At 35.8% G+C, this 24,863-nt stretch overlaps 1 protein-coding gene across 2 annotated transcripts; it reads right to left on the bottom strand.

Moving 5' to 3' along the window:
* Positions 1 to 5,961: 5,961 nt before the first annotated feature.
* LOC139784388 (uncharacterized) lies at positions 5,962 to 24,382 on the bottom strand. Of its 2 annotated transcripts, none has more exons than XM_071723558.1 (4): positions 23,984 to 24,382; positions 8,249 to 8,497; positions 6,906 to 7,097; positions 5,962 to 6,725 (listed from the first exon to the last, which is right to left on the bottom strand). In XM_071723558.1, exons 2-4 carry the CDS (start codon positions 8,449 to 8,451, stop codon positions 6,560 to 6,562), a joined length of 561 nt encoding a protein of 186 aa, XP_071579659.1. In that variant the 5' UTR covers positions 8,452 to 8,497; positions 23,984 to 24,382; the 3' UTR covers positions 5,962 to 6,559. The 2 variants fall into 2 exon arrangements, with proteins under 2 accessions (XP_071579659.1, XP_071579658.1); XM_071723557.1 differs by lacking the exon at positions 23,984 to 24,382 and adding an exon at positions 23,422 to 23,914.
* Positions 24,383 to 24,863: the final 481 nt, after the last annotated feature.

Here is a 24,863-nt window from a genome sequence, read left to right as displayed (position 1 = left end):
CCGACCACTGCTGCTTCTTTGATTTCGATTTTCGCTCGAAGCCTCCCTGATATGGCTTGGTGACGACTTCGCCCCGGACACATATTTTAAGTTTAATCACTCATGAAATATTAGAAATCAACGAAAATAAAAATTTTTCACTGGATTCGTGTTCAGCATGCATTACTCTTCAGAATCACTTATCTCGAGATTCAGAGAGACAATAATATTTAAAATATTTAAAATTTTTGACGCGCAAAAAATTTTACTTTTGACCTCCGAAAACACGTTTGCCTTAATGAAAATCACAACATGCCAACATGGCATATAATCTCACTAAACTCCGTTGGTCACATGGGACACACCATAAGTAGTGTTTACAATATTAATGGCGAATTCACACAACATACAGATTTCGAGATAATTGTAGTGACGACTTCGCCCCGGTGTCCCCTAATATCTAAAAGACATGTCAAGAAGTGAGATAACGACATTCTCTAATATTGATATATTTTCAATTAATATATCGGTGTATTGGTACTATGTATTTCGATTCGTATCAATGGTATCAATACAAAATATCGATATACATATACTCTTCCGCACATCCCTATTTTTTACCGTATAGTGGATATTTCGAGAACGACTAGATATTATTAATCAGCTTGTGTATCTAGACTTCTCACTTAAATGTAATCTAAGAACTAAAAAATAGTTATTTTAAGTACCTATTTATATATTCCACAGACGATAAATTTCTGTGTGACGACAAATTTTACGATGACTATTAGTCCAGTTATTTACTCGAGTATCTATAATATCTAAAAAATTTTAATCGGTTTAATCGCCCTTTTTTTAGAATATCTTCATATTGTTCTCGAGATGAACTGTCTTATTCTTGAATTAGGGCCCAAACAGACGAGTGACTTTGTGACGCGTCAGAGAAGCGCACAGATACAGATACAGGGTCAGTTTGTGGCGCCACAAAGTAACCCGTTTAGCCCGTCTGTTTAGCCCTTAAAGATCATTTACTTCTTCGTAAGGCTCTAAGCCTCAAATTAGTATCTCACGTAAAGCGTCTTTGCGTGCGTAAGTGGAGGGGGAAAAACACCGGCGTGCATGAGCTCGAAATTGCATTACTGCTATTAGATCGTCTTGAAGAGCCCTGCAAGGTGCAGTGTGTAGTGTCTCGCATTTAAAAGATTGAAAGATTCTTCATCAAGCAAAGAGGACTATTAGCCATGTCAGCAATAAAGGACTGTTTTTCAACAAAAAACGGAACTCTTTTGGAGAGGCCGCGTGTGATCGAAATCGTAAATCGGCATCAGCCGGTCTGCGTGATGCCCGAGAAAGACATTCTACCGTGTTCTTCTCAGGGAAAAACCCAGGTTGAATACAAGCATTCGATGGCAAAGAGGCCCGACGAGGACGAGCCCGACCAAACGAAACCAATTAAAACGGAGACAAGTGATGCCGTCTCCTGGGCGGAGAACGAAATCGTTAACGACAGAGAGACATTGTATAACTATATTCGATTCTCGCTCGAATTCTCGAAGTTGGTAAACGACGACGACAAAGAATTGGCGGACCCCGCTAGGACTTCGAAGTTGCTCTCGAAAACGCCGGAAATGGATGTCGAATCCCAACCCAACGACGGAGCCATCTGATCAACTCAGCAACGTACCGGGACCAGACCATCGCGAATATACGTCACGAAGGTAGTCGACTTGTCAATGACCGCAACTTTAGTAGCACGTGGATGTTTGCTTGACATGGACTTTCCTTTGTGCGCGGACCATCAAGCGAGTCTTCCACCGAAAATCGTTAAGGTGGAAGAAGACAAGTTAACTCATGACAAATCGCACGAAGATCAAAATTGATAATCGGTGGAACGCGTGAACAGATCGTGGAAGATCCTCCCGAATTGGAAACAATTTTTCTCAACGAAAAAAGTAATTCATCGAAAGTAAAAAAGAAATTCTCTCAGTGGACCATCGGCTGCGTTCCGACATCCGACTTCAACATACGACTGATTGTAGAACCGGCCTAATGTCACTGAACCAATCAAGGATCACGAATCCGAGATTAATATCACTGAACTAATTGAAGATCACAAACCCTCCGTATCTTTCGATTTGACGTCCAGTTTAAAAATGTTAAATAAGTTGCGTAATTCTTCAGACGCGAATGCACTTTTCAACACGTTAATAGATAAAAGTAATATAGAAAAATCCCTTTTTACTATATACTTTAAGCCCTTGGTAGAATTCTTGTTGCCAGGGAAGATTGATCTGTCTGACGAATTTTGGAAGAGAGAAGATATAGTGTATCCGAAAGATATAGAAGACCCCTGCGATGAAGCGAGAAAAACGAAAGTCTACGAATTTTAGGTTGGCATTTTAGAAAATGACTATTCAGAAATGATTGATGAGGTAGAAGCTTGCTTGCAAGACCTGGAGTTTCGTATTAAACAATCAACGATGGACATCAAACAAAAGTCACATACATAATCGACCGAATCCAATGTCAAAATTTCACGTACGATCGATGTTCTTGATAAATTTTTAAAGCTTGTGCTTAAACTAGCTCCTGTGCTAAGCTACATTTTTTCATTTTTCCATTTATTTACAAATTAGTTTCTTTAAAAAATGCAAAAAAGTCGCCAAGTGCGCGCGCCAGTACAAAAAACAAAAAACTATGCTACAAAATTGTTGTAATATATCCAATCAAAAATATATAAAATAATTGTGCATTGCAACATGAATGGTGTAGATTTCCGTAAGAAGAATGTAGGTGAATAATAAGTGTTGTTCGACATTTCATAATTTTAAAAATATCCCCCCCGCACACGTTCTCTCACTTTCGCTTCTTTGTTCACACTGAGAAAAAAAAATCGTAGATTCAAAGAAATATTATTTGATTCAACTAAATGCAGCGGTCACGGGCTGTCAAGCTAACATTTGTTAATTCAACAAATATTATATAAAATAAAATAAAATATTTCTTGATATTACTCACGTATATTTGATTTAAATATATTAATATTTACATTAAACAAATCACACCAACTAAACGAGTTTAGTCAAATTAACAACATTTTTTTCTCAGTGCACGCTTCCTCGCTCTCGCTCCTTCACTCTGGCTCGAATATCTTTTCTTTTTCTATGAAACGCTACATAGTCTAAGTTATCTAGGGACATTCCGTTTCACCGAATGTTAAACAAGGATAAATGATGCATTATGCGCATCATGCGTGAAACACGGAATGCACCCCTAGTGATGAAAAGAAATGTGAACTATTGCTTTATTTCCTTATTTTCCTAACCTGATTTATCGGCTTGATATCCCTGTTGAATCGATAGTCCGATAATATAATCTAAGCGCCTCCTAACTCAACGGTTCGTGTAGTGTAAAGATACAGGTCAGAGGTTTCGTCGTTCGTGCGCGCTAGCACAGGCACTTGACGCGAGACACTAGCGTGTCTCTTGATTCTAAACGAAATTGAAGACGCCCTTTTGATTATTTTATATAATTAATACAATATCTCTTGCAAGTAAAATTGTATAATTATCTTAATGAAATAAAAATTATTAAAAATTTTTGATACGTTCAAGAAATCATGCGTTTCCACTATTTCACGAAGTGATTTAGTTGTAGTTAAAGAAATGATAACATATGTTAGATAAAAGGCCAACTTGAGTTTTAATTGGAATCCCAGTTTTAATTGGAGCCGCTTTTTGCAATTTGCCAATTAACTCTGTTTACATTATCTTTGTCAGATGAGAAGTTTAAACTTCAAAACATATTAATCGTAATACATGGATAACTAGCTGGTTACCCGGGGCTTCGCCCGGGCGTCTTTTTTTTTAACAACTTTATTTGTGTTATTACATTTGTGTTCTAGTTAATCTTATCCAATATATGATTCATAAACACATATTTTCAATAACTTTCCACATCACCTATGAGGTACTGTATATTATTAACACGTTTTTTTTAGTGGTATCCTCAGTATTTTAAATTCTTTAAAAGAGTCGTTCTTAGTAACTTTTCCTGTTCAGATTTTCCTAATCAACCAAATCTTAAAGAATTATATATGAAATAGAGGTAGAAAAGACTGAAGAATATAATAGAATTATAAATAGTCCGATATCTCAAAATTGGCGAAAGTTAGAGCAACCACGGACATTTATCAAAAAATTCAAAAATTTATAAAGAAAGAACTCTTTTACCGATTCTCGCCAAATTCAATAACAACCTTCCTTAAATGATACTCTATTCATCAAATAACTTATACATTTTTTAGGCAGAAATCGGTACCCCCTTCAACGATCCTCGCCAAATTCAAAACAACCATCCCTTAATGATACTCTACATAAGATGACATGTATAACTTATACACTTTTTAGGCAAAAATCGGCAACCCCTTCACCGATCCTCGCCAAATTCAAAACAACCTTTTTTTTAATGATACTATATATAAGATGACATGTATAACTTATACACTTTTTAGGCAAAAATCGGCAACCCTTTCACCGATTCTCGCCAAATTCAATACCAACCTACATTTAATGATACTCCATCCATAAAAAAAAAATTTAGCTCGATGTCTCAAAATTTGCGGAAATTAGAACAATCACGTAGATTTTTTTAGACAGTAATCGGTAACCCCTTTATTATTAGCAATTTTTTGAATTCTATTATATTCCTCAGTTTTTTTACCCTTATTTTATATATATAATACTTTAAGATTTGGTTGATTAGTTTTTAAGTTAATAACGTTCAAACATACACCACCCGTAAGAATTTTATATATTAGTATAGATATAATACTTAAATCCTTCGTCAGAAGTTCAGAAGTCGAGTGATTCAGTCGGCTATCAATATCTTCCATGAAGTCATTTATTAGCAAAACGTATATTTAAAGAAATCGTAATATATAATATAACACTTGAGTCGATCCTTCGCCAGAAGTTCAGAAGTCGCGTGATTGAGTCGGCTATCAATATCTTCCATGAAACCATTTATTAGCAAAGCGTACATTTAACGAAATCTGACATTTATTGAGTTATATGCAACATATATGATAAAACAGCGCGCAAAATTATCGTAATATATATAGTATATAGGTAATTTAACTTGTTACAATGTATCTTTTATAATTTAATTTAATACACTGATTGCGACGTATCGGTTTTTGCAACACAATGTACGAAGATATCTGACGTAAATGTGAATATAAATTTAAAATTTAATTTTTTGTTAACGCAAAATCCCACATTTTTATAGCCTCTCAATATCACTGTGATTATAACCTCTAATTATCACGTAATAAATTAGTTACAGTAATTGGTAACCAGTCCGAAATGAACAGTAATACTGTTTTGTTACATTAGTCAAAATTCCTGCCACGTTCGGTGCTTTATGTAACGGCGATTTTCTTAGCACGTGTGTCGTTTATAACGGCGATGCTTTCGTGCTCTCGAATCAGGGATGCACCGTAGGATATCTCACGTTTCCTTTATTGCGCATCGTCGGTCATTCTCGCCTTCATCGACTCTCCTGTGAACGTAAAAATGGCCTTACATTTTTCAGGACTATCCGATGTGTGTTCTTTCTTGGTCGTGGTGCGCACCACAGATCACCGCGAATTCCGTGGTCAATCTGCTTCCCTCGACATTGTTTCTCATAAAGTTTCCAATATCTCATATCGTATTCCGATATTACTTTTAAATACGTTACGCACTCATTCTTTTATTACTGTTATTTTCGGTTACGTTATGAAATGGAAAGATAGTTTAGGATTAGAACACAACGATTGTACGTACGATTCTTGCTACAAAATATTCGGGGCATACATTTTTATAGTGAAAAAAAAAATATTATATATATTCAATATTTAAAAAAATAATTAATTATATATATATTCTTTTTTTTTTAATACGGCATCAATTCGTAAGGTATGAAAAAACAACAATGGTATTAAGATAGTTAGCTCTATATTTCCCAATTTTTTGTATGATGATGACGTAGGATAACTTTACATTAGGATTATTTTATTACAGTCACACAATTTGATGTGTAATATTGCTATCAAAAGTATTGTTATGTTAAACGACGGCAGAGGCAACGATCACATTATTGTATCACTTTCATTATTTACTACAGTCTATTGCTAAACAATTGCTCACTGCTTAATGCTAAAGAATTTTTCATTTTTACCTATATCTCACTTTGCAGTCTTCTATTGAGTTGTATACGTGCAAGTCTGTCACATATTTTTACAAACGTCAATCTTTGCGAAATATATGCTTTTTTATGTATGCGCTTTTCTTTTATATATATGCGCGCTTTTTCTTATATATCTAATTCTTGTACTAAATTTTGTATTGTTTACGTTATTTTCTTTTTATTCCTTTTGACTCACTCACATCAATAGATTTGTCAATGAAGTTCTTGTTAATAAAAGTAAAAAATTATGAAATTCAATAAGTATATCTTTTATAATATCGTCAAGCTTTAGACACGACTGTTGTAATAGCCGTTTAAATGCGTCAATTAATTCACACAACAGTGTGCGTTACAAATTATGCTGATTTCGTTCGAGTTCCTTTGAAGGCAACATCGTAGGAAATTCGTATGTTCCTTTCGGAAAGCCGTTTATCATGAAGGGATAAAGCCGTCGGATCTCGCTCTTCTTGTCGGTGAGATCTTCGTCGGTGCACCAAGGTAGAACAAATGGCAATCTGCAAAATGGAACAAACATCTTTTTACCAATGCAATATAGTCTTTTTTTTCGCCTTCTCGTAAACGCGTAAGTTGATTACATCACTGCATTAATTTTTTGCGTTATTATTAAGATACACGAAACGTAATTATTTATAAAAATGGCTATTCTTATAAAAACTCATTCGCTGCATTTTTACCTCGGCGGTGCGCAAGTTTGTATCTCATATATTATAGTTTTTACGAATGGTTGACTTTGAAACTTTTTCGTTCCTGGGACACGCATCGATGGGCGTGACGTGAAATACATTTTATTATTCTCCAATAACTTGCGCTTTTTATTTACTGACAGTTTGTGCTTTGGATTCCAGAGATTTTCTGTGGATTTAGAACTGAAATCAAAATTTTCTGGATTTAAATACATCATATTTCCAAAAAGTGTATAATTCCTTCTAACGACAAAGTTTTTTTGCAATAAAGTTTCTTTTAATGAGAAATAAATTAGAGACCATTATTTGTCATTAATTTTTTACTTTAATAATTACTTTAATAATTTAGAAAATAATGAGCATAGAGCCGCAAAATGGTGTTAGCGTTGATAATTTTGTATTTGTGTTAAAATGAACTACAAACGTTTCGGTCTGTTACAAGACCACATCCTCAGAATACAAAAAATAGTCAAACGTATAAATAGTAAAAATAATTAAGACCACCCAAGTAACACATCACAGTCGAAATGACATCATTTTAACGTCATATTGACCTAATATTACGTCATTTTTTGGCCAATATGATGTCAAAATGATGTCATTTTGACTGCGACGTGTTACTTAGGGGCCTATTCCGTAAACGGTTAACGACATCATTACGTGCTTTGCACAGATATAATATACCACAAAAATGCTGCGCAAAGCACGTAACGATATCGTTAACGTTTACAGAATAGGGGCCTATGACAGATGACTCTCAGATTTTCCTTTTGTATAACACACCAAAGAGATACCTGTTTCTCTCTGGTAACACAAAGGCTTATCCTACAACATGACTCACAGTAAAATAAGCACAGGTCATTATTGTCAACTTTACAACACAGCGGTTTTACCAATTTGTGTGATTTCGAATTATTTACCTGTAACCGTAATATGTCTTAATTATTTTAACCGTTTGACTATTTTTTATACTGAGGATGGTCTTGTAACAGATCAAAATATTTGTAATTTATTTTAACACAAATACAAAATTATCAACGCTAACACCGTGTTGCGGCTCTATGCTTATTATTTTCTTAATTGATTCATTAATCGTCTGCCTTTAATACTTATACTTTAATAATCTTTTGATATACAATATTAAACAATTTTAATGTTTTTGCTTAAAACACAAACATAAGATTTCATACTCTTTCTTCAAATGATGGTAATACTTCTTTTGATAAAAGTTCTACAGCAAGAACGAAAGAAAAGTAATTCATCGATGCACTTATAAAATTGAAAAGTATGAACGGTAATATCATGAGAATTCTCTATTATATTCTGTGACTTACCCAAATCTACATAAATCTAAATTCGATGGTATATAAACACACGAATACGATGTAACTGATGCGGTTGCGTCGTTTATGAGATTCATTATATTTTTTTTCGCAGGCTCTACGTCTGAGCCGGTAGTCGGATACGCGTTTCCCACGGCGATGAATGATTTCAACGTAAAGAGAAATAAAAACGATTCCAATGAAGCGCCCCACATGATTGTCGGAAGTCCTTTAGGCACGCAAATGCACGTTGTAATAAAACTGAAAAATTACATACACAAATATTCTACCATAATTTATCATAAATAATTAAAAAATTTTCTTAATTTAAATTGAATGCAAGAATTTGAGATATCGGTAGATTAAATCTTTCGATTTATCCTAATAAGTGATCCGCAATATTTCCAGTTAATTTGCATAATTGTTACACAGTTTGCAATCTCAGTTCATTATATAGAGGCGAGCGATTTCTCGAAGAGAAACATAAAATCTATCTCTCGAATATTCGCCGGCGGGCGAATATTGTGTGTTACGTAACTCATCAGGTATAAATACCTGACGCATTATAATGGATTATTAATTTCAGCAACTAAACGTTGCAGACGCGCGGGCTTGTTCGGATAATATAATAACGAAGCTAAGGGGTAGAATAGAAATAGAACTCTTAACAACGATAACTGCGCGCGTTATCACGCTCAAAGTAGTACGCGCAGAATTGAAAACGAAGGAAGTACCCGGAAAACAAAGTGATCTTTTGTCCATCGATCACGAAAACGACTCGACAGTTTTACGAGAGGGAAGGGAGTTCCCTTTGCCATTTTCATTATATCCTGTCTATTTTATAAGCGCACGCCGCCCTTTCATTACGCATCCTGTCGTTTTTACTGTAATGCAGAATTATTATTGCAAACTATACGTTGGAAGATAATGCCTCGCGCGCGATGGTATTAAATGAAGATCGCAATTATGTAGACCGGAAAATTGCTCCGGTCCTCTTCAGGTGCATTAAAGGAGCGCATTAGAATGCCTTAGTTTCGTAATTGTATTAAACTTATCTTTAAGCAAACGGTGCGATTCACTCTTGCAAATTGTTAGACGATTTTAATGAAAGATTCTTATATTTTACATTTACAGTATTATTTGTATTCTAGGATCGAGTTGATTGTGAATTAAAGGACCCCGCACAAAATCAGGGGAAAATGGATCCTAGTCAAATTGGCTGAAAATTTAGTATGATGTATAGTTCGTGACGTCCTGATGAAAAGTGTCCATGGGCACGAAGTGCCCATAACTAAATATTGAAGAAAAAATCATAGTTATAATATAGTTACAATAATATAGTTATAATAATATAGTTATAATAATATACTTGCCCGGGAAAAAAAAACCCTTATAATGTCTTATATGTTCATATAAGAAGCGGTCTTATATGCTCATATATGAATTTTGGCCGCATAAGCTCTTATATGGTCATACTAGCTGGTTACCCGGGCTTCGTTCCGGAGGACATATGTAATAAGACACGCAAATAGTCTCTCTCTCTCTCTCTCTCTCTCTCTCTCTCTCTCTCTCTCTCTCTCTCTCTCTCTCTCTCTCTCTCTCTCTCTCCTCTCTCTCTCTCTCTCCCTCCCTCTCCTCTCTCTCTCTCTCTCTCTCTCTCTCTCTCTCTCTCTCCTCTCTCTCTCCTCTCTCTCCTCTCTCTCTCTCTCTCTCTCTCTCTCTCTCTCTCTCTCTCTCTCTCTCTCTCTCTCCCTCCCCTCCCTCCTCCCTCCCTCTCCCTCTCCCTCTCTTTCTCCCTCTTCTCTCCTCTCTTTCCTCCTCTCTCTCCCTCTCTCTCTCCCTCCCTCCTCCCTCTCCTCCCTCCTCCTCCCTCCTCCTCCTCCTTCCTCTCTCCCCTTCCCTCTCCCTCTCTCCTCTCTCCCTCTCCCTCTCCCTCTCCCTCTCCCTCTCCTCTCCCTCTCCCTCTCCCTCTCTCTCTCTCTCTCTCTCTCTCTCTCTCTCTCTCTCTCTCCTCTCTCTCTCTCTCTCTCTCTCTCTCTCTCTCTCTCTCTCTCTCTCTCTCTCTCTCTCTCTCTCTCTCTCTCCCTCTCTCTCCTCTCTCCTCCCTCTCCTCTCTCTCTCTTTCTCTCCTCCCTCCCTCTCCTCTCTCTCTCTCTCTCTCTCTCTCTCTCTCTCTCTCTCTCTCTCTCTCTCTCTCTCTCTCTCTCTCTCTCTCTCTCTCTAAAATGCTATAAATTGAAAAATATTACTTTTTTATCTACTGAAGTTCGGGAAATAATTGACCGAATCTCAAAGAATTATAGATCAAACAGGGGTAGAATTTTCCGGGGAGTGCTATAAAGTGTATAATTTTTCGTTACCGATCTTTTTGGAAGCCGGTACCGAAATTTTTTCAATTTTTCGGGAATTAATTGACCGAATTTTAAAGAATTTTATATAAGGACATATAAAAAATATCTCTTATAGTGTGTTATATGCTCATATAAGAAGCTATCTTATCATATATGAATTTTGGCCTGATAAGAGTTTATATGGTCATATATGATTATATAAGATTATATATAAGGACATATATATTTAAATAAGTTTTATAAAATTGTTATATATTTTCAAATGTTATTTTTTAAGCATGCCACTTTATTATAAGAGTGGACTTCACGATATAACTGATACAAAAATTGTGTCGCTCCGAGACAGCGTCGCGCGAGAATAGCGCGAGACAGTGTCGTGTCTTTTTAATGCCGTTCTTATAACACTGTTTGTCAAATTTTAAATACGAGAAACAGATCCCATCGAATGCCATCTATCGGATACTTTGAGATGCAATATTCTGATCTGATCATATATAATCTTATATGACTATATCATTTCATATACGATTATATTATTTTCAGTTTAAATTATAAGGTATGTTTGCAAAATAATACGATTAATATATTTGTTTATAAGAACCATAATATATATTATATAACAGTTTTTTTCACGAATTATTACTGGTAATTTCACTGTTTACGAAAATATTTAATAAAAATTAATATGTCAATTTAAAAAATTAAGTATCTTATGCAAAATTAGAAAAAAAAGAAAACTTAAAATAACATATAAGCAATAAGAAGTGCCGTTTTCGGTCGAAGCGGATCTTGATGCTTAATAATATTTCACAATATCAATTATTATTAAATACATTTTTTAGTTTTTAAATTGGCACTGCGTGCCAATATGGACTTTGTCGGACTTAAAACGCAATTGTGTAAACTGAAACTAGAAATAATATATTTCATATTAATTTGATACAGTTTCAAGTAAAATACTATACTAGAAGAATATTTATAACAGTTATACAAATTTATATGGATAGATCCATTATAGAGTATATATTCATATATGATTATCTTTAACCTTATAAATATACTTTTACATGATCACACATGATAATATACTAGTATATAAAACCATATATGACTATATAAAGTTATACTTAAAGAGATTTAGCAATATAATATTGTCCAAGATTATATTTCCATTTCTTATATGACCATATATAATTATATATTTACTAATATGAACAAATAAGAGGTATTTTTTCCCGAGTATATAATCATATATGCTTATATATGGCCATATATAATTATATACTCTCATATATAGCCATATAATATTGTTTAAGATTATATTTTCCATTTCTTATATGATCATATATAATCATATATCTACTAATATAAACTAATATAAACTAATATGAATAAATAAGAGGTTTTTTTTCCCGGGTGGAATAAAGAAAAAGTTAAAAATGGCTATCAGTTTTCTATCACAAACGTATAAACATACAAAATAATGCGAACTTTAGCTACCCTTTCGAAAATCTTCGAGAGTACGAATATTAGATTATGACTTAATCGAGTATGTGAATTCTCGACTCTTTGGGAATTGTACAAATCTAAGACTTAAGCGTTTTCAGTTAACGTTTAAAAATAAGTGAATTATCAACTTCGGACAAAGTAACTGCCTTAATATTACGGACATTAATTAACTTTTTTTAATCGAAATAGTTATGGTTTGAATAAAAGCAATATCTGACATTCATCGAAACTACATGTGTATATCTACGTCCATGTACACAGAAGAACATATCGAATTGCATATCCACAAACATACACGGTTAACACGTTCGCTGCCGCGCAGAAATCGCGATACCTTCGCCAGGAGTCAACTTTGTTTTTCGTTATGTTTTGAACATGCACACACGCACGCACACACACAGGCACACACCAGCATGACCGTACACATTAAGGACTCCCTGCTGAAAAAGCTCGATTAAAACCATTAAAAAATCAGCCCTATTAAGTCTAATAAGATTGAATTGTGTTTTTGAACCTGCATTTTCCATTAGAACATAATTACTCTCAAATCGGTTGTACTTTGTTAAACTGGAACTTATGCCGATAGATATAAATAAGTTTCTATGGTTTTTTAATCAGATTCGATAGAAATATTCACATTCCGTCCTATATGTTTTAATATGTCTATATTGGTTCTGATTACGCTCAATCGTAAAATAGCAATCAAAATCTTAACAGTTTTTATTGTTTTTATTAGCGTTTTTGAACCATGTTGAACCGGAATTTAAAATGTCTAATTGGAAATTATCACCGTGGAACGAATATAATTCTAACCGTTTGCATCGGGTTTAATGCGAATTTCTCTATTCAATCCTATCGCTTTCATTGAAGTCAATTGGTTCTAGCTGAGTTTAATCATAAAATGCCATTAAAAAGCATCTGGTTTTTAATCATTTTTATAGCGTTTTCGAACTATATTAAATCAGTTTTTATTATATTTGACTGGAAATTATCCCAGTCACCTATCCGAGTAGTAACTGCGCTCAACGTTGCTTGACATCGACGATCGAATGGACTAGTGGGGACCCTCTGACTCTAACACTTCCTTCTTGCTTATACTCGTATATATAACATATCTTTATAGTAATAAAATCCAAAATTAAGCGACCCAACTGGCCAGTTTACATTTATTCTGACTCACAACGTTTCGACCATAATTTGGTCCTTCTCAAGTGAGATATTATAATTATAATTAAATACGCAACAATTATACATCATGCGTCGCCAGACGTTTTTTTATCTACGTACTGGCGAATTTATTTATTTATTCCATTAACATCTTTATAGTGTTCAAAAATCTTGTAATGATATATTAACTTGTAAATATTAAAAACAATGTAACAAACATTTTGATATATGCACACTGTTGGAAAATTTTTGTAGTTTTGTTAAAAAAGATCCTTGTTGAAATTTTTGTGTAAAATAATTAACACATACATGTGTAGATTTAACATATGCTTGCTATGTTAATTGAACTTAACAAATTTAAAATGTAAAATTATTAAAAATAATTTAAAAAATATGTTAAAGTAACACAATTTGAACGTATTTATTAAATGTGTTAAAATTTACAGAAAAAGAGCGTTAATTTTATCTTACAATCTTAACTTCAACATAAAAGTTATGTTAATTGTACACATAATTAACCTCAAATTACAATCAGAATTACATTTCTTTTCGGTTAAAATATTTTAACATAGTATCAGTGTTACCATTTAACACATCCATGTTAAATTAACACAAAAATTTGAGTGGACCGTTTGCGACATGTGATTTATGTTATATTTAACACAAATTTTCCAACAGTGTATAATGAATATTAATGTGAGTTTAGCATTCTTGGCTATCTGGGTAGGTGTGCAATGGGATTTACTGGGAATTCGCAATAACATAGTCTATAGATTCCTGGATGTTTTAACAGTATCATTGTTTAGGGAGTTTTACAGGGATTTCCCAATAGACTGTTCTATACATTTCTATAGTTTTTAAAAGAAACTGATGTCTTGTGGTTTTTAATGGGAATTTCTAATAAACTATTCTATATGTTTCTTTAGGTTTTAATGGAAATTTGTATGCATTGGTGTTAAATGGGAATTCCGAATAAATGTTCTATATATTTCGAATAGTGTTAACAGGAACATACATTTATCTATTAGTATTTATTAGACATTTAAAGTAGGGTGTTCTATAGATTTCTATAGGTATTAATAGGTAATACTTCTATAAGTACAAATAGGTGTCCATTGAGATTTACTAGGAATTCGCAATAACGCAAGTCTATAGATTCCTGAATGTTTTAACGAGAATAGTTTTTAAGGAGTTTTACAGGGATTTCTTAATAGACTGTTCTATACATTTCTATAGGTTTTAAAAAGAACTGGTGTCTTGTGGTTTTCAATGTGAATTACTAATAAACTATTCTATATGTTTCTTAAGGTTTTAATGGAAATTTGTCTCTATTGGGATTAAATATAGGTATTTCCAATGAATGTTCTATATATTTTGAATAGTATTAACAGCAACATATGTGTATTAGTATTTATCAGGAATTTAGAATAGGGTGTGTTCTATTAGATTTCTATAGGTATTAATATGTACCTACTGTAGAAATCTATATAGAACATTGAAAACAAGAATTAATGAGTACAAAAACAATTATAAATTGGATCCATCAAAACATTCAGTTATCACAGAGCATATGCTAAATTTGAATCACACCTTTAATGGGAATAACCCGGAGATTTTGGATTTTGAAAGTATTATAATTACCATAAACGACTTATCTCAGAGATGATACACATCAAAGAACAGAAAAATGGTATTAATTCTAATAATGATACTAAATTATTGGATGGGTCTTATTTCAATATTCTCAACAAACTCAGTAATAATTCCTAGGGAGTTATTTAAATTTTTATATACGACCTTTATTGTCAACCAACACTTTTAATAAACAGTAAGGCTCAGTCACGCACAAGATTTGTACCACTGTACGGTCCCTTCGCAACAATTCAAAGCTTAATCTCTTCTTATATGCTCAATATGTATATTCGTATCAAATTCATTTACATTTCCTTGTTCTTACAAGTCTCTTCAATTTACAGTACATACACTTTTAATTTTGTTCATTTGACTCTTGCTTGTGACGAGCTTACATCGTTGATTGACTCGATTTATTCTCACTTCCGACTAAAGAATCAATCATGGATTTTATTATTCGACTACATTTTCCAATTAAGGACCTCACAAATGTACAGCGATTCCGATTTTTTCTGTTCAGTATTTATTTGATGTTCCTATTATTATTACTTGGATGTGGAAACTTGTAACTCGTGACGAATTTAATATTGAATTGCGACATTTTATATTTTATTAATTTTAGCTGAAGAAGGCACTGTGTTGCCGAAACGTTCCTAATTAATTAAGTGTTTGTAATAATAAATCTTTATTGAATTTAACAACTTTCATGCTCGTTATTGGCCGTTAACCTTTCATATTATTGTTGATATATACGAACTTGATATAATTAATCTTATTGATATTAATATGGTATTAATTAGATTTAATCGAACTTTTTCAGCAGGGCTACCATGAGCCGATGAACCCATTTTTCCGATGTTTGACGTTCTGTAACTCGGAAACTGTTCATTTTTGGACTTCGTGCCCATGGACACTTTTCATCAGGACGTCACGAATTACATCATACTAAATTTTCAGTTTGACCGGGATCCATTTTCCCGTGGTTTTGTGAGAGGTCCTTTGGAAAAGATTACCAATTAAAATATCGCTAATATCTTTGCATAATATTAATCCTACACTAACATTGATATAGAAATAAGTTTTATCTTAGAAAGAGTATTTCGTTTCGGTGCTTTTCAGATACAATGAAAAATAATTGTGTTATTCAGAAATCATTAAAATCTGCCGATTATTTAATTTATAGTCTATTTTACATTCGTTGATTTCTTAACACTAGAACTACCGGAGATTAATCTATATTTATTTTTACCGAAGAAATCTTTAGAGAAAAGAAAAGAGGAAAAGAGAAACTAATTAATAAAATTACCCAGTAAGCAAAATGAAACAATCTGTCAGCAGATTGGTAACAAATTTGATCACACATAGCAGCAGATGACATCAGCTGCGTCCGCATTCAGTTTATGTTCTGCCAGCAGAATCTGCTAACATAATCAGACAGCAGATTGGCAGTAGAAACCGTGCAGAGCCTGAACAGTTCCAGCAGGGTCTGCTCGATTTCTGCCGTCAATCTGCTGCCTGATTATATTAGCACATCTGTTATACTTTTGTTGGCGTTATGTCGGACATCATGTGATATATCAGAATCGGCATCAAGGTAGTCTTTCTGCCGGTAAAATTTATAGGAGATACTCGGCAAAATCTGCTTTCGACAGACTTGGCCGTCTGGGTAATCATCTGTAATTTCAATAAAAGTCAGGGAAAATTCCAGAAATCAAGGTGTTTTAAAAGAATGAGTAATAATTTATTAAGAAATGTCAAACGGGTTATTTTAGCCCTCTCAGTAGTTCTAGTGTGTTAAATTTATTGTCAAAATGCTTCTTCCTAATGATACGTATACCTACGATGCCAATGAACGTAATGGGTATCAATCAATCAATCAATCATCTTTATTTCACTCCCCTTCCGGGGTTGGAAAGGCGTTTTTTACAGGAAAAACGTTCCCAAAAACCTTTACAATTATACATTCAGTCATTAATCACATACATTTCATATGGCGTTTTCCAGGGACGTACCCAACCCTTTACATATATACTCGCGACCCAATTATACATTCATTATACCCATGACCCAAGCGACCTAACATCATATTTCCACATCTCTCTGCCTCCTTCCTTCCTGGCGGGCCTCTTCGCTTTTGTCCGGCTCTCCCCCACCTTGCGTTCGGCGCCTTCCTTCCTTCTTTCACTGTCCTTACTTACTTTTTTTTCCTATCATCCTCCTCCTCGTCCGACTCCATCAACAGACTCTCCTCCATCTTTTTCGTAATCTCGTCCTCCTCAGTCCTCTTCCATCTCCCGCCTTCCTCCTCTCTCCTTTCTTTTCTCCTTTCTTTCTCTTCTCTTTCTCTTACCCTCGTCTCCGCAGATTTATCCTCGTCCATTTTCACCCTCAATCTACTCCCTTCCTTTCTCCTTGCCTCCAAAACCTTCCACTTATCCTCCTTGCTCCCCATCCTTACTAACATCCATTCTCCTCTCTGTCCTATCACACTTACCTCTTTTACCTCCACTTTCACCTTTAATCCATCCGTAAACAGTTCCTTCACCTTCTCTCAATTTGATTCCTCTCCTCCTCATCTCTCTTTCTCAATCCTTATTATCACATTCTTCCTTCTCTTCTCGTTGTCGCTCTTTTCAAACTTCTCCGCCCACCATTTCCTCTTACCAGTCTTACCCTTACTCTCCTCACTATCATTCCTCTTCCTTTTGCCCCCGCTCTGTTCCATCCTGTCCACCTGTCTTTTCAATCTCTCTACCTCCTCCTTCATCTCCTCCTCTCTTCTTTTACATTCCTCCTTAACTTCCTTTATCATCTTCCATACTTTCTCTTCCACTATCTTTTCCACCGCCTCCTTCTCTATTATTATCTTCCCTTCCATCTTTCTTTGGTTATCTGTAACATGCACATATAATTACTTTTCTCTCCCTTACTCTGCTTTCTCTCCCGCCCCCTCTCTTTCTCTCTGACCTATCACGCTTATCTCTTTCACCTCTACCTTTATCTTTGATCCTTCCGCAAACGATTCTTTCAATAATCACCGCTTACCTTTCTACTACCGTTCTCTCCGTCTCACAGTTCGCCCGCTCTACTACCACCACGTGCGTTTCTTACATGTTCACCTCGCTCTATCGATCCCTTCCTTCGATCTCTCGATCTCGCCGCTTATCCGCCGTTGCGAAGACGCGTGATGAACGTAATGGGTAATCAATTTTCGCGGAATTAAATAATTGCGGCGCTGTTATCGCATAGTTATAGATGGCATAGTTATAGATCGTCTGTGATCTGGCGGCGCTACGATCTCATTCCGATATGCGGTAGTTTAAGCGTCGCGTCGCATCGCATCATCGTCACACGCGAATCCTCCAACCGCGATAATCCCACTAAAATTTTTGATCTCAGAGAATCTATCTCGCGACCAATGTCAGCCACGGTACCCCCCCCCCACGGTCACCCCCCGCCCCTTCTCTTTTTTTCTCACCCGTGATTATTTATATAAACAACGGTTATGACTGATCATTCGACGGGTGACGCATCTTTTGTTTGTAAAAATGGCGCCTGATCCCCAGGATCGATTCAACCACGGTCAAATTGAAAATGATCAATCCAAACTCGGGAGAGTGTAATCTAAACTCGGAAAAGTGTAATTGTTTATATAACGTGTTCCTGTACGTGAGTGTCCACGGTATTGTGAACTTGGTTCGATCCGTAGATGCGTTAGGCCCAAGGAATCGTGCGAATCGCTTCTCCATGCGGGAATCGTCTGATGTAAAAAGTGCCATTGGCCCTTAAACATCGCTCGCGTCGCCGCTGGATTATTCTCCATGTTGGAGAGACATTTTTCGTGGGCGACTGGCGATGGACTTGAGGGCATCTCGTGGTCGCAAAAATCAGCGGCATCAATCGTCCCGCGCCTTGTTCACAAGCGACATTAATTTCTGCTCTGTCCCTGGTCCTCGGGGAATATTCCCCGAACAACAACAATCTCGTGTTTATACCAGAAGATCGCGGACGAGAAGAGGAAGCTTCGTCACTGCGCTCGCCCTAGAAATATTGAAGAAATGTTGCGAGGTCGGGGGGGCGTCCGGAGCGCGATGAGTAAAAATTGCACTTCTTGGTTGTTTTAAAAAATCTGCCTGCGCCTTGTTCACAAGCGTTCACAAGGTTAGTTTTTGTGTAAAGTAATCAACACATACATGTGTAGATTTAACATATGTCTGCTATGTTAATTAAACTGAACAAATATAAAATGTAAAATTATTGAAATAATTCAAAAAATATGTTAAAGTAACAAAATTTGAACGTATTTATTAAATGTGTTAAAATTTACGGAAAAAGAATGTTGATTTTACTCTATAACGAAAGTGGGGATAATTCAACATAAGATTCAACATAAAAGTTATGTTAATCGTACACACAATTAACTTCAAATTACGATCAAAATTACATTTCTTTTCTGTTGAAACATTAACGTAGTATCGGTGTTACCATTTAACACATCCATATTATGTTAAATTAATACAAAAGTTTGAGTAAACTGTTTGGGACATGTAATTTATGTTATATTTAAGGGGGGAAACCACTGTGTGACGGCCGGAAAAAAATGCTATTTTCATGAATTTTTTTTCGCGAGAAATAATAAATTTAATCAAATTGGTTTGTCATTTCTTTAAAGTACATATATTAAATATATTGTAAAAAAAAATCATTAAAAAATATTAATATTTGCGTGTTCAGTGTGTGGTGCCGTGTACCTCCGCAAAAAAAGCTGGGCGGTCGCATATCTCGGTCAATTTTTATCCGAATGACTTGAAATTTGAACAGAGTGTTTATAACAAAATTGTCTTCAGTTAAGCGTACGGATTTTTTGAAATATTAATTTTTAACAAAATGGCGCAGTTCTAAAAAAAATTCGAGATTTAGACGAAAATTTTGCCACTTTTTAAATTAATTGTTATTCAAAAACTAATTGTCCAATCAAAAAATGTCGCTTGTGTCGACTTGTGTCGCTTGCTGGAAAGTTCCCAATATCAAAGCTGCGTTCGGAAACGTCACCCAGGTATACACGGGTGTATACTCCCTTCTCTTTCTAACTCGCTGAGATAGAAAGAGAAGGGAGTATACTCGTGTGCACTCGGGTGACGTTTCCGAACGCAGCCCTGGCGTAACGACATTGTCGTTAAAGGAGGGTGCAATGGTTGCTCAAATCAGTATGTTAAGAATTAGTTCAAATTTATGGAGGATATTCGTCTACGGAAATCTGTCGTCCGTGCCAAAGTTGAAGACAATTGTCTGCATGGTTGTCGAGTAATTAATTATTAAAGTTATATGTACTTATTGGTTCCCCTATTATTTTTTTTCTTACAGAAGACAGATATCTCTTATCCGATAGTAACGAATTAATTCCTTGACCATAAATAATGGAAAAATCCGTCTTTTCCTTTCTCTAAATATATTCCGATTGATATATATCTTACAATAAGTGTCTATTTTTTCACCCAAGATAATTAACCTCAATGACGGACAAATCCATACATTTAAGAAAAGATACTCGTAATTTGTAAATGAATGAAAATGAAAAATTCACGCAATTCCAATCCGCCCATTTATCAGGGCCGACTCAAATTCGACGTTGCCCGACTGAAATGCACGCCCTCCGTAGCGTGCTCGATAGCTTTACGCGAAACAGCTACAATATGCTGTTTTATTTTTACAATATTATTTTTAATATGCCTTCGAGAGTTACATTACAGGTGTCAACATTTTTGCTATGTCGCCCGTGTATAAGAGTATAACTTCAATAATTCAAGATTTCTATAAACGAATATCCTCCATAAATTTAAACTAATTCTTATCATATTGATTTGAGCAACCCTTCATAAGGAGTTACAGAATCCCGCTACTGGCCGCGGTCGGCCGCGCTATCTAAGTAGACCGCTCGACAGACTCAACCGAAGGATTATACGTCTTGCACGGGGTCTCGCGACGCCGCGCCGCGGCGCCGTGGTTCGCTGTTCCGTCGGCTCCCTCGGCTCTCTCCCTTAATTTGAGTAACGACCTCATCATCGCCGCGATTAGAGTCAAAACGCGCTTCCGCGTACGCCACACAAGGCATTGTCAGTGTTTAATCGCGCTAACATCTGACAGCAATTCGTCACTCTCCACACTGTATACACATACGTATATACTCTGCGCTATGTACACAATCGTGTACAGATATATCACGCACGTGCCCTTACCTAAAGCTTACTCAAAGATTTCACAGTGGGAACGCATGCTGTGAGGGACTTTTACGCCTCCTCGACGCCGACGGATCGGATGTCGACTTTATATACTTGTTACTACCGAGAGCGCATGAAAACAGGACTAATTAACTGAGAATATATCTCTACTATCGTAATGTATATCGTAAAGGAAACCGTAATCAGTGAAGCATGATTTCGTAACTAGTAATTAATATTTATCTTAGCGTGTAGATTATGCCATGTCCAAATTTTCCTATCTATCGCACGTGTAAATTTTTATCGTATACTGATAACCCTTACTGAAATTTAAGTCGCAAAAATCGTCTAAGATAAGAATATACGTATAAGATTAAAGAATATCAAGGAAATAAATATATAATTTAATAAGTATATGCATATAATATATAAGATAAAAGAAATCTCGTTAAAGAGAAAATGAGCTGTTACATATAAACCGTCGTGCCATTGAAAGCAATTAAGGGATCGCTTCTTTAATTATTAATGTTACCAATTAGATATTCGGTACATTTAATTTTTTCTCTAACAAATAACTTGATATTTAACAATCAACTATTTTTAAATGCAGTGCTTTAACATTCTTAACCAATTTGATTTGATCGAACCTGCGGCATCGCTCAAAGAAGCAATCCCTTCACAGCTCTCTATATATAGGATGAAAAACATATAAAATTACAAAAACATATAAATAACTAAAGATAGAAAGAGAATTAGGAAAACACAATAATACCAATGCTAATTCAACGGGTCCAGCCTAGTCTTGCGAAAGGAACAATGCGGGTTATCACTGTTTGCTACAGTACTTATGAGCACCCTCCCCCCCTCCCCTTTACGCATAATACTCGTTGATTAATGAATGTTCCTAAAAAATCGCCACCGAACTTATCGACGAGCGTTTCAGATGTTGAAACTCAATTTCCGCGAAACCTCGATCTTCCTTTGATTAGAGGTAGAAAAGGATATGCGCTCTCCTATTCGCGAGAATGCCGAATAAATTTTTCGCGAGCGGGTAACGAGCTGTTGCATCTATTATAACTTCGTCATAACCACGATCTATTCATTCGTTTCGTCGTTATCATTTTTGGATATTTTTGGATAATTCAATACGTTGATGATTGCCAAATATGAGTTGACTCTTGGTTGGCGATCTATAAATGGATGCTATTCACCAGCTATTCGCCGATTCTATTTTTTATAAGGAAAAATAAGAATTTTATTGTGAGTTTTAATGACGAATAAATATAATTAAGTAACACATTGAAAAACATGCTGTTATAAAGATAACGTCGAGAACGAAATTATCTAATTGGTAACTCTGGCAGTCAACAGTTAAAGTTAGGGCTGCTGATTTGCTTCGAAGGCTTCGAGATATTCGAACTTCGAAGCTTCGAAGGATTAAAATTATGTAATTATTAATTTAATATAATAGTAATAGTATCGCAATAGGTACACATTTATAAAATTATATGACAAAATCCGAATAAAATTTCTAATGTTGCAATCGCTTATGTCGTAAATATATTTTTCGAAGCTCCGAAGCTTTTCAAAGCTGTCGAAGAGTACCAGTTAAAATTAACGTGTCAAAATTATACTAGTACTCTCTAAAAGTCGAAAAGTGAAATGTCACGCAAAACGAGTGAAATGCAAGTGTAACGACAAGTGAAAATTGTGTCTGTGCCCTTCGAGTGATTCGTCACTCTAAGAAAGAGTAAAATTGCGCTCTATAAGTCGGAGTGAAATCGTACTTTGAGTGAAAGAGCACTTTTTACGAGTGGCTGCGTTCCAAAATTTAACCTCGGTAACTAAAATGCTATAGAGTACGTGACGTAAACTATAGATTTTAGTTACCAAGGTTGAATTTTGGAACGCAGCCTAGTAAATCAGTGTTTATAGGAGTGGATTATGTCACAATTTTGAGTAGAAAATTTCACTCTGTTAGGGTCATTTATCAGTCGATCTTTAGTGAATCGTGATTCACAACAGCTTTAGAGTGAGATCGTATCACTCCGGTAGAGTAGCCATTCTAAAAATTTCAGTGAAAAATTCACTCCTGCCTTGTGAGTGCCCGCATTTACTCAAATTAGAGTGACAACCCTCTCTTTTAGAGTGACTATCACAATCACTCTAATATATGGCGAAACTACTCTATGAAATTTAGAGAGTATAAAATAGGAACGCAAATTTCTTTGGGGAAAATAAGTACGAGAATTTTCCCGCGGCACTCGGAAATGTAACGACAAATCTGGCAGGGATCAATAAAACTCACCCCTTCAAATTCCTTTTCGAGGAATTGATACTTCTCATCTATCCTCGTGGCGGATTCCTCGCGCTAGGAGCGTGAGAGCTACTTCGTGATCCGCAAATTTCTTTTCGCGAAGTAACGTTTCCGCGAAGACAGCAATGAAGCCTCGAGAACCCCCTTGAGCGGGATCAAATATTTTCTCCGAATTTCGCTACCGTCCCGTTCGACGGCGACGCGAGGAACCTCTCCCGAGTCTCTTGCAGGATGAATTTGCACGAGAAATTTTCAGAGATGCGAATATCGGTTTTCCACGCGGTGGAATATCTGCGGTAACGGGATCGAGGGAGGTGACAGGTGTGGCCCGATGGTCTTCGCGACGGATATACGGCGCGCGCCGTCGGGATTCGGATGGACGGGACTCGGAGACTCGAGTGGCCGAAGACGACGGGAGGCACGTAAAGCGTCCACGTTGACGTCGACCGTGTTACTACGGCAGGAGACCTCCGCGATATGTCCGTCGAAAGAGATCAAAACAACTTCTACTAGTTTCAAGTCCCTACCACACAGTTCGCTCTGCTTCTCTTACCACGTCACGAAGTCTCGTTTCGAGGAATCGCCTTGTCGCCGCCGCCGGGGGTGTCGATCAGGGCAGAAGAGACCGGGAGTCGTCGTCGAGTCCGAAATGCTCTCGTAGTCGCGACGGTTGTGCGCAATAGTAACGCACAATTGCGATTTTTATATAAGCAATACGCGCGATTGTATAGAGACAACAGGATGCCAGTGGGAGGGGCACAAACAATTTGCGATCCCTACTATCTCCCTATACAATTAGGGCGTTCTCACGTTTATCAAAGGGGGAAATGAATAGTTTAAACGACACGCGCGTGAAAAGCAACGAGTGAACAACGCTGACTCTCAGGTGAGTATCTCTGGTATCAGCCGATTTCAAAATATAATTTCGTTCATCTGGATACATCTGGAAAGAACTGGGCAAACGTAACGATTAGTGAGATGTAATATAGTCAGCGGAGTAATATAATTTTACTTTTTTCCTGTTTTTTTTTTTTAACTAGACAGATTAGTTCAGACTTATAGATATGCCATAGTTGCGTCAACTCGGATTTTTCTAGAATTTAGTCGAGTTTTTTTGATAATTTGGACACAATAAAGGCAGACCCGCCTAAAGCAGCGGAACACTACGTGATTACCGTAACGGGATTTCTCACCGAATCACAAATTTAAAAAATATAGAAATAATAACTTTATAAAATGAGTTACACGTGTTCCTTCCTATCATGTCGTAACCCGGAGGTCACTTACTATCGACTGGCGTATCGTTTATCTCACCGTGCTATGCAATATTAACAAGAGATCATCCTTTGCTTTTATAAACAATGCAAACGTGATCGAGATTTGACTCTGCAGGAACGCCACGCCTTGTTTTCGATGATGATTAAAAGACTCTT

The sequence above is a fragment of the Temnothorax nylanderi genome, unplaced genomic scaffold (assembly GCF_030848795.1).
Source record: "Temnothorax nylanderi isolate EJ_2023f unplaced genomic scaffold, tnyl_v1.0 TNYL_tig0620_pilon, whole genome shotgun sequence".
Taxonomy (NCBI): Eukaryota; Metazoa; Arthropoda; class Insecta; order Hymenoptera; family Formicidae; genus Temnothorax; species Temnothorax nylanderi.
Note: the sequence above shows the minus strand (reverse complement) of the source record. Positions and strands in the feature narration are given on the sequence as shown.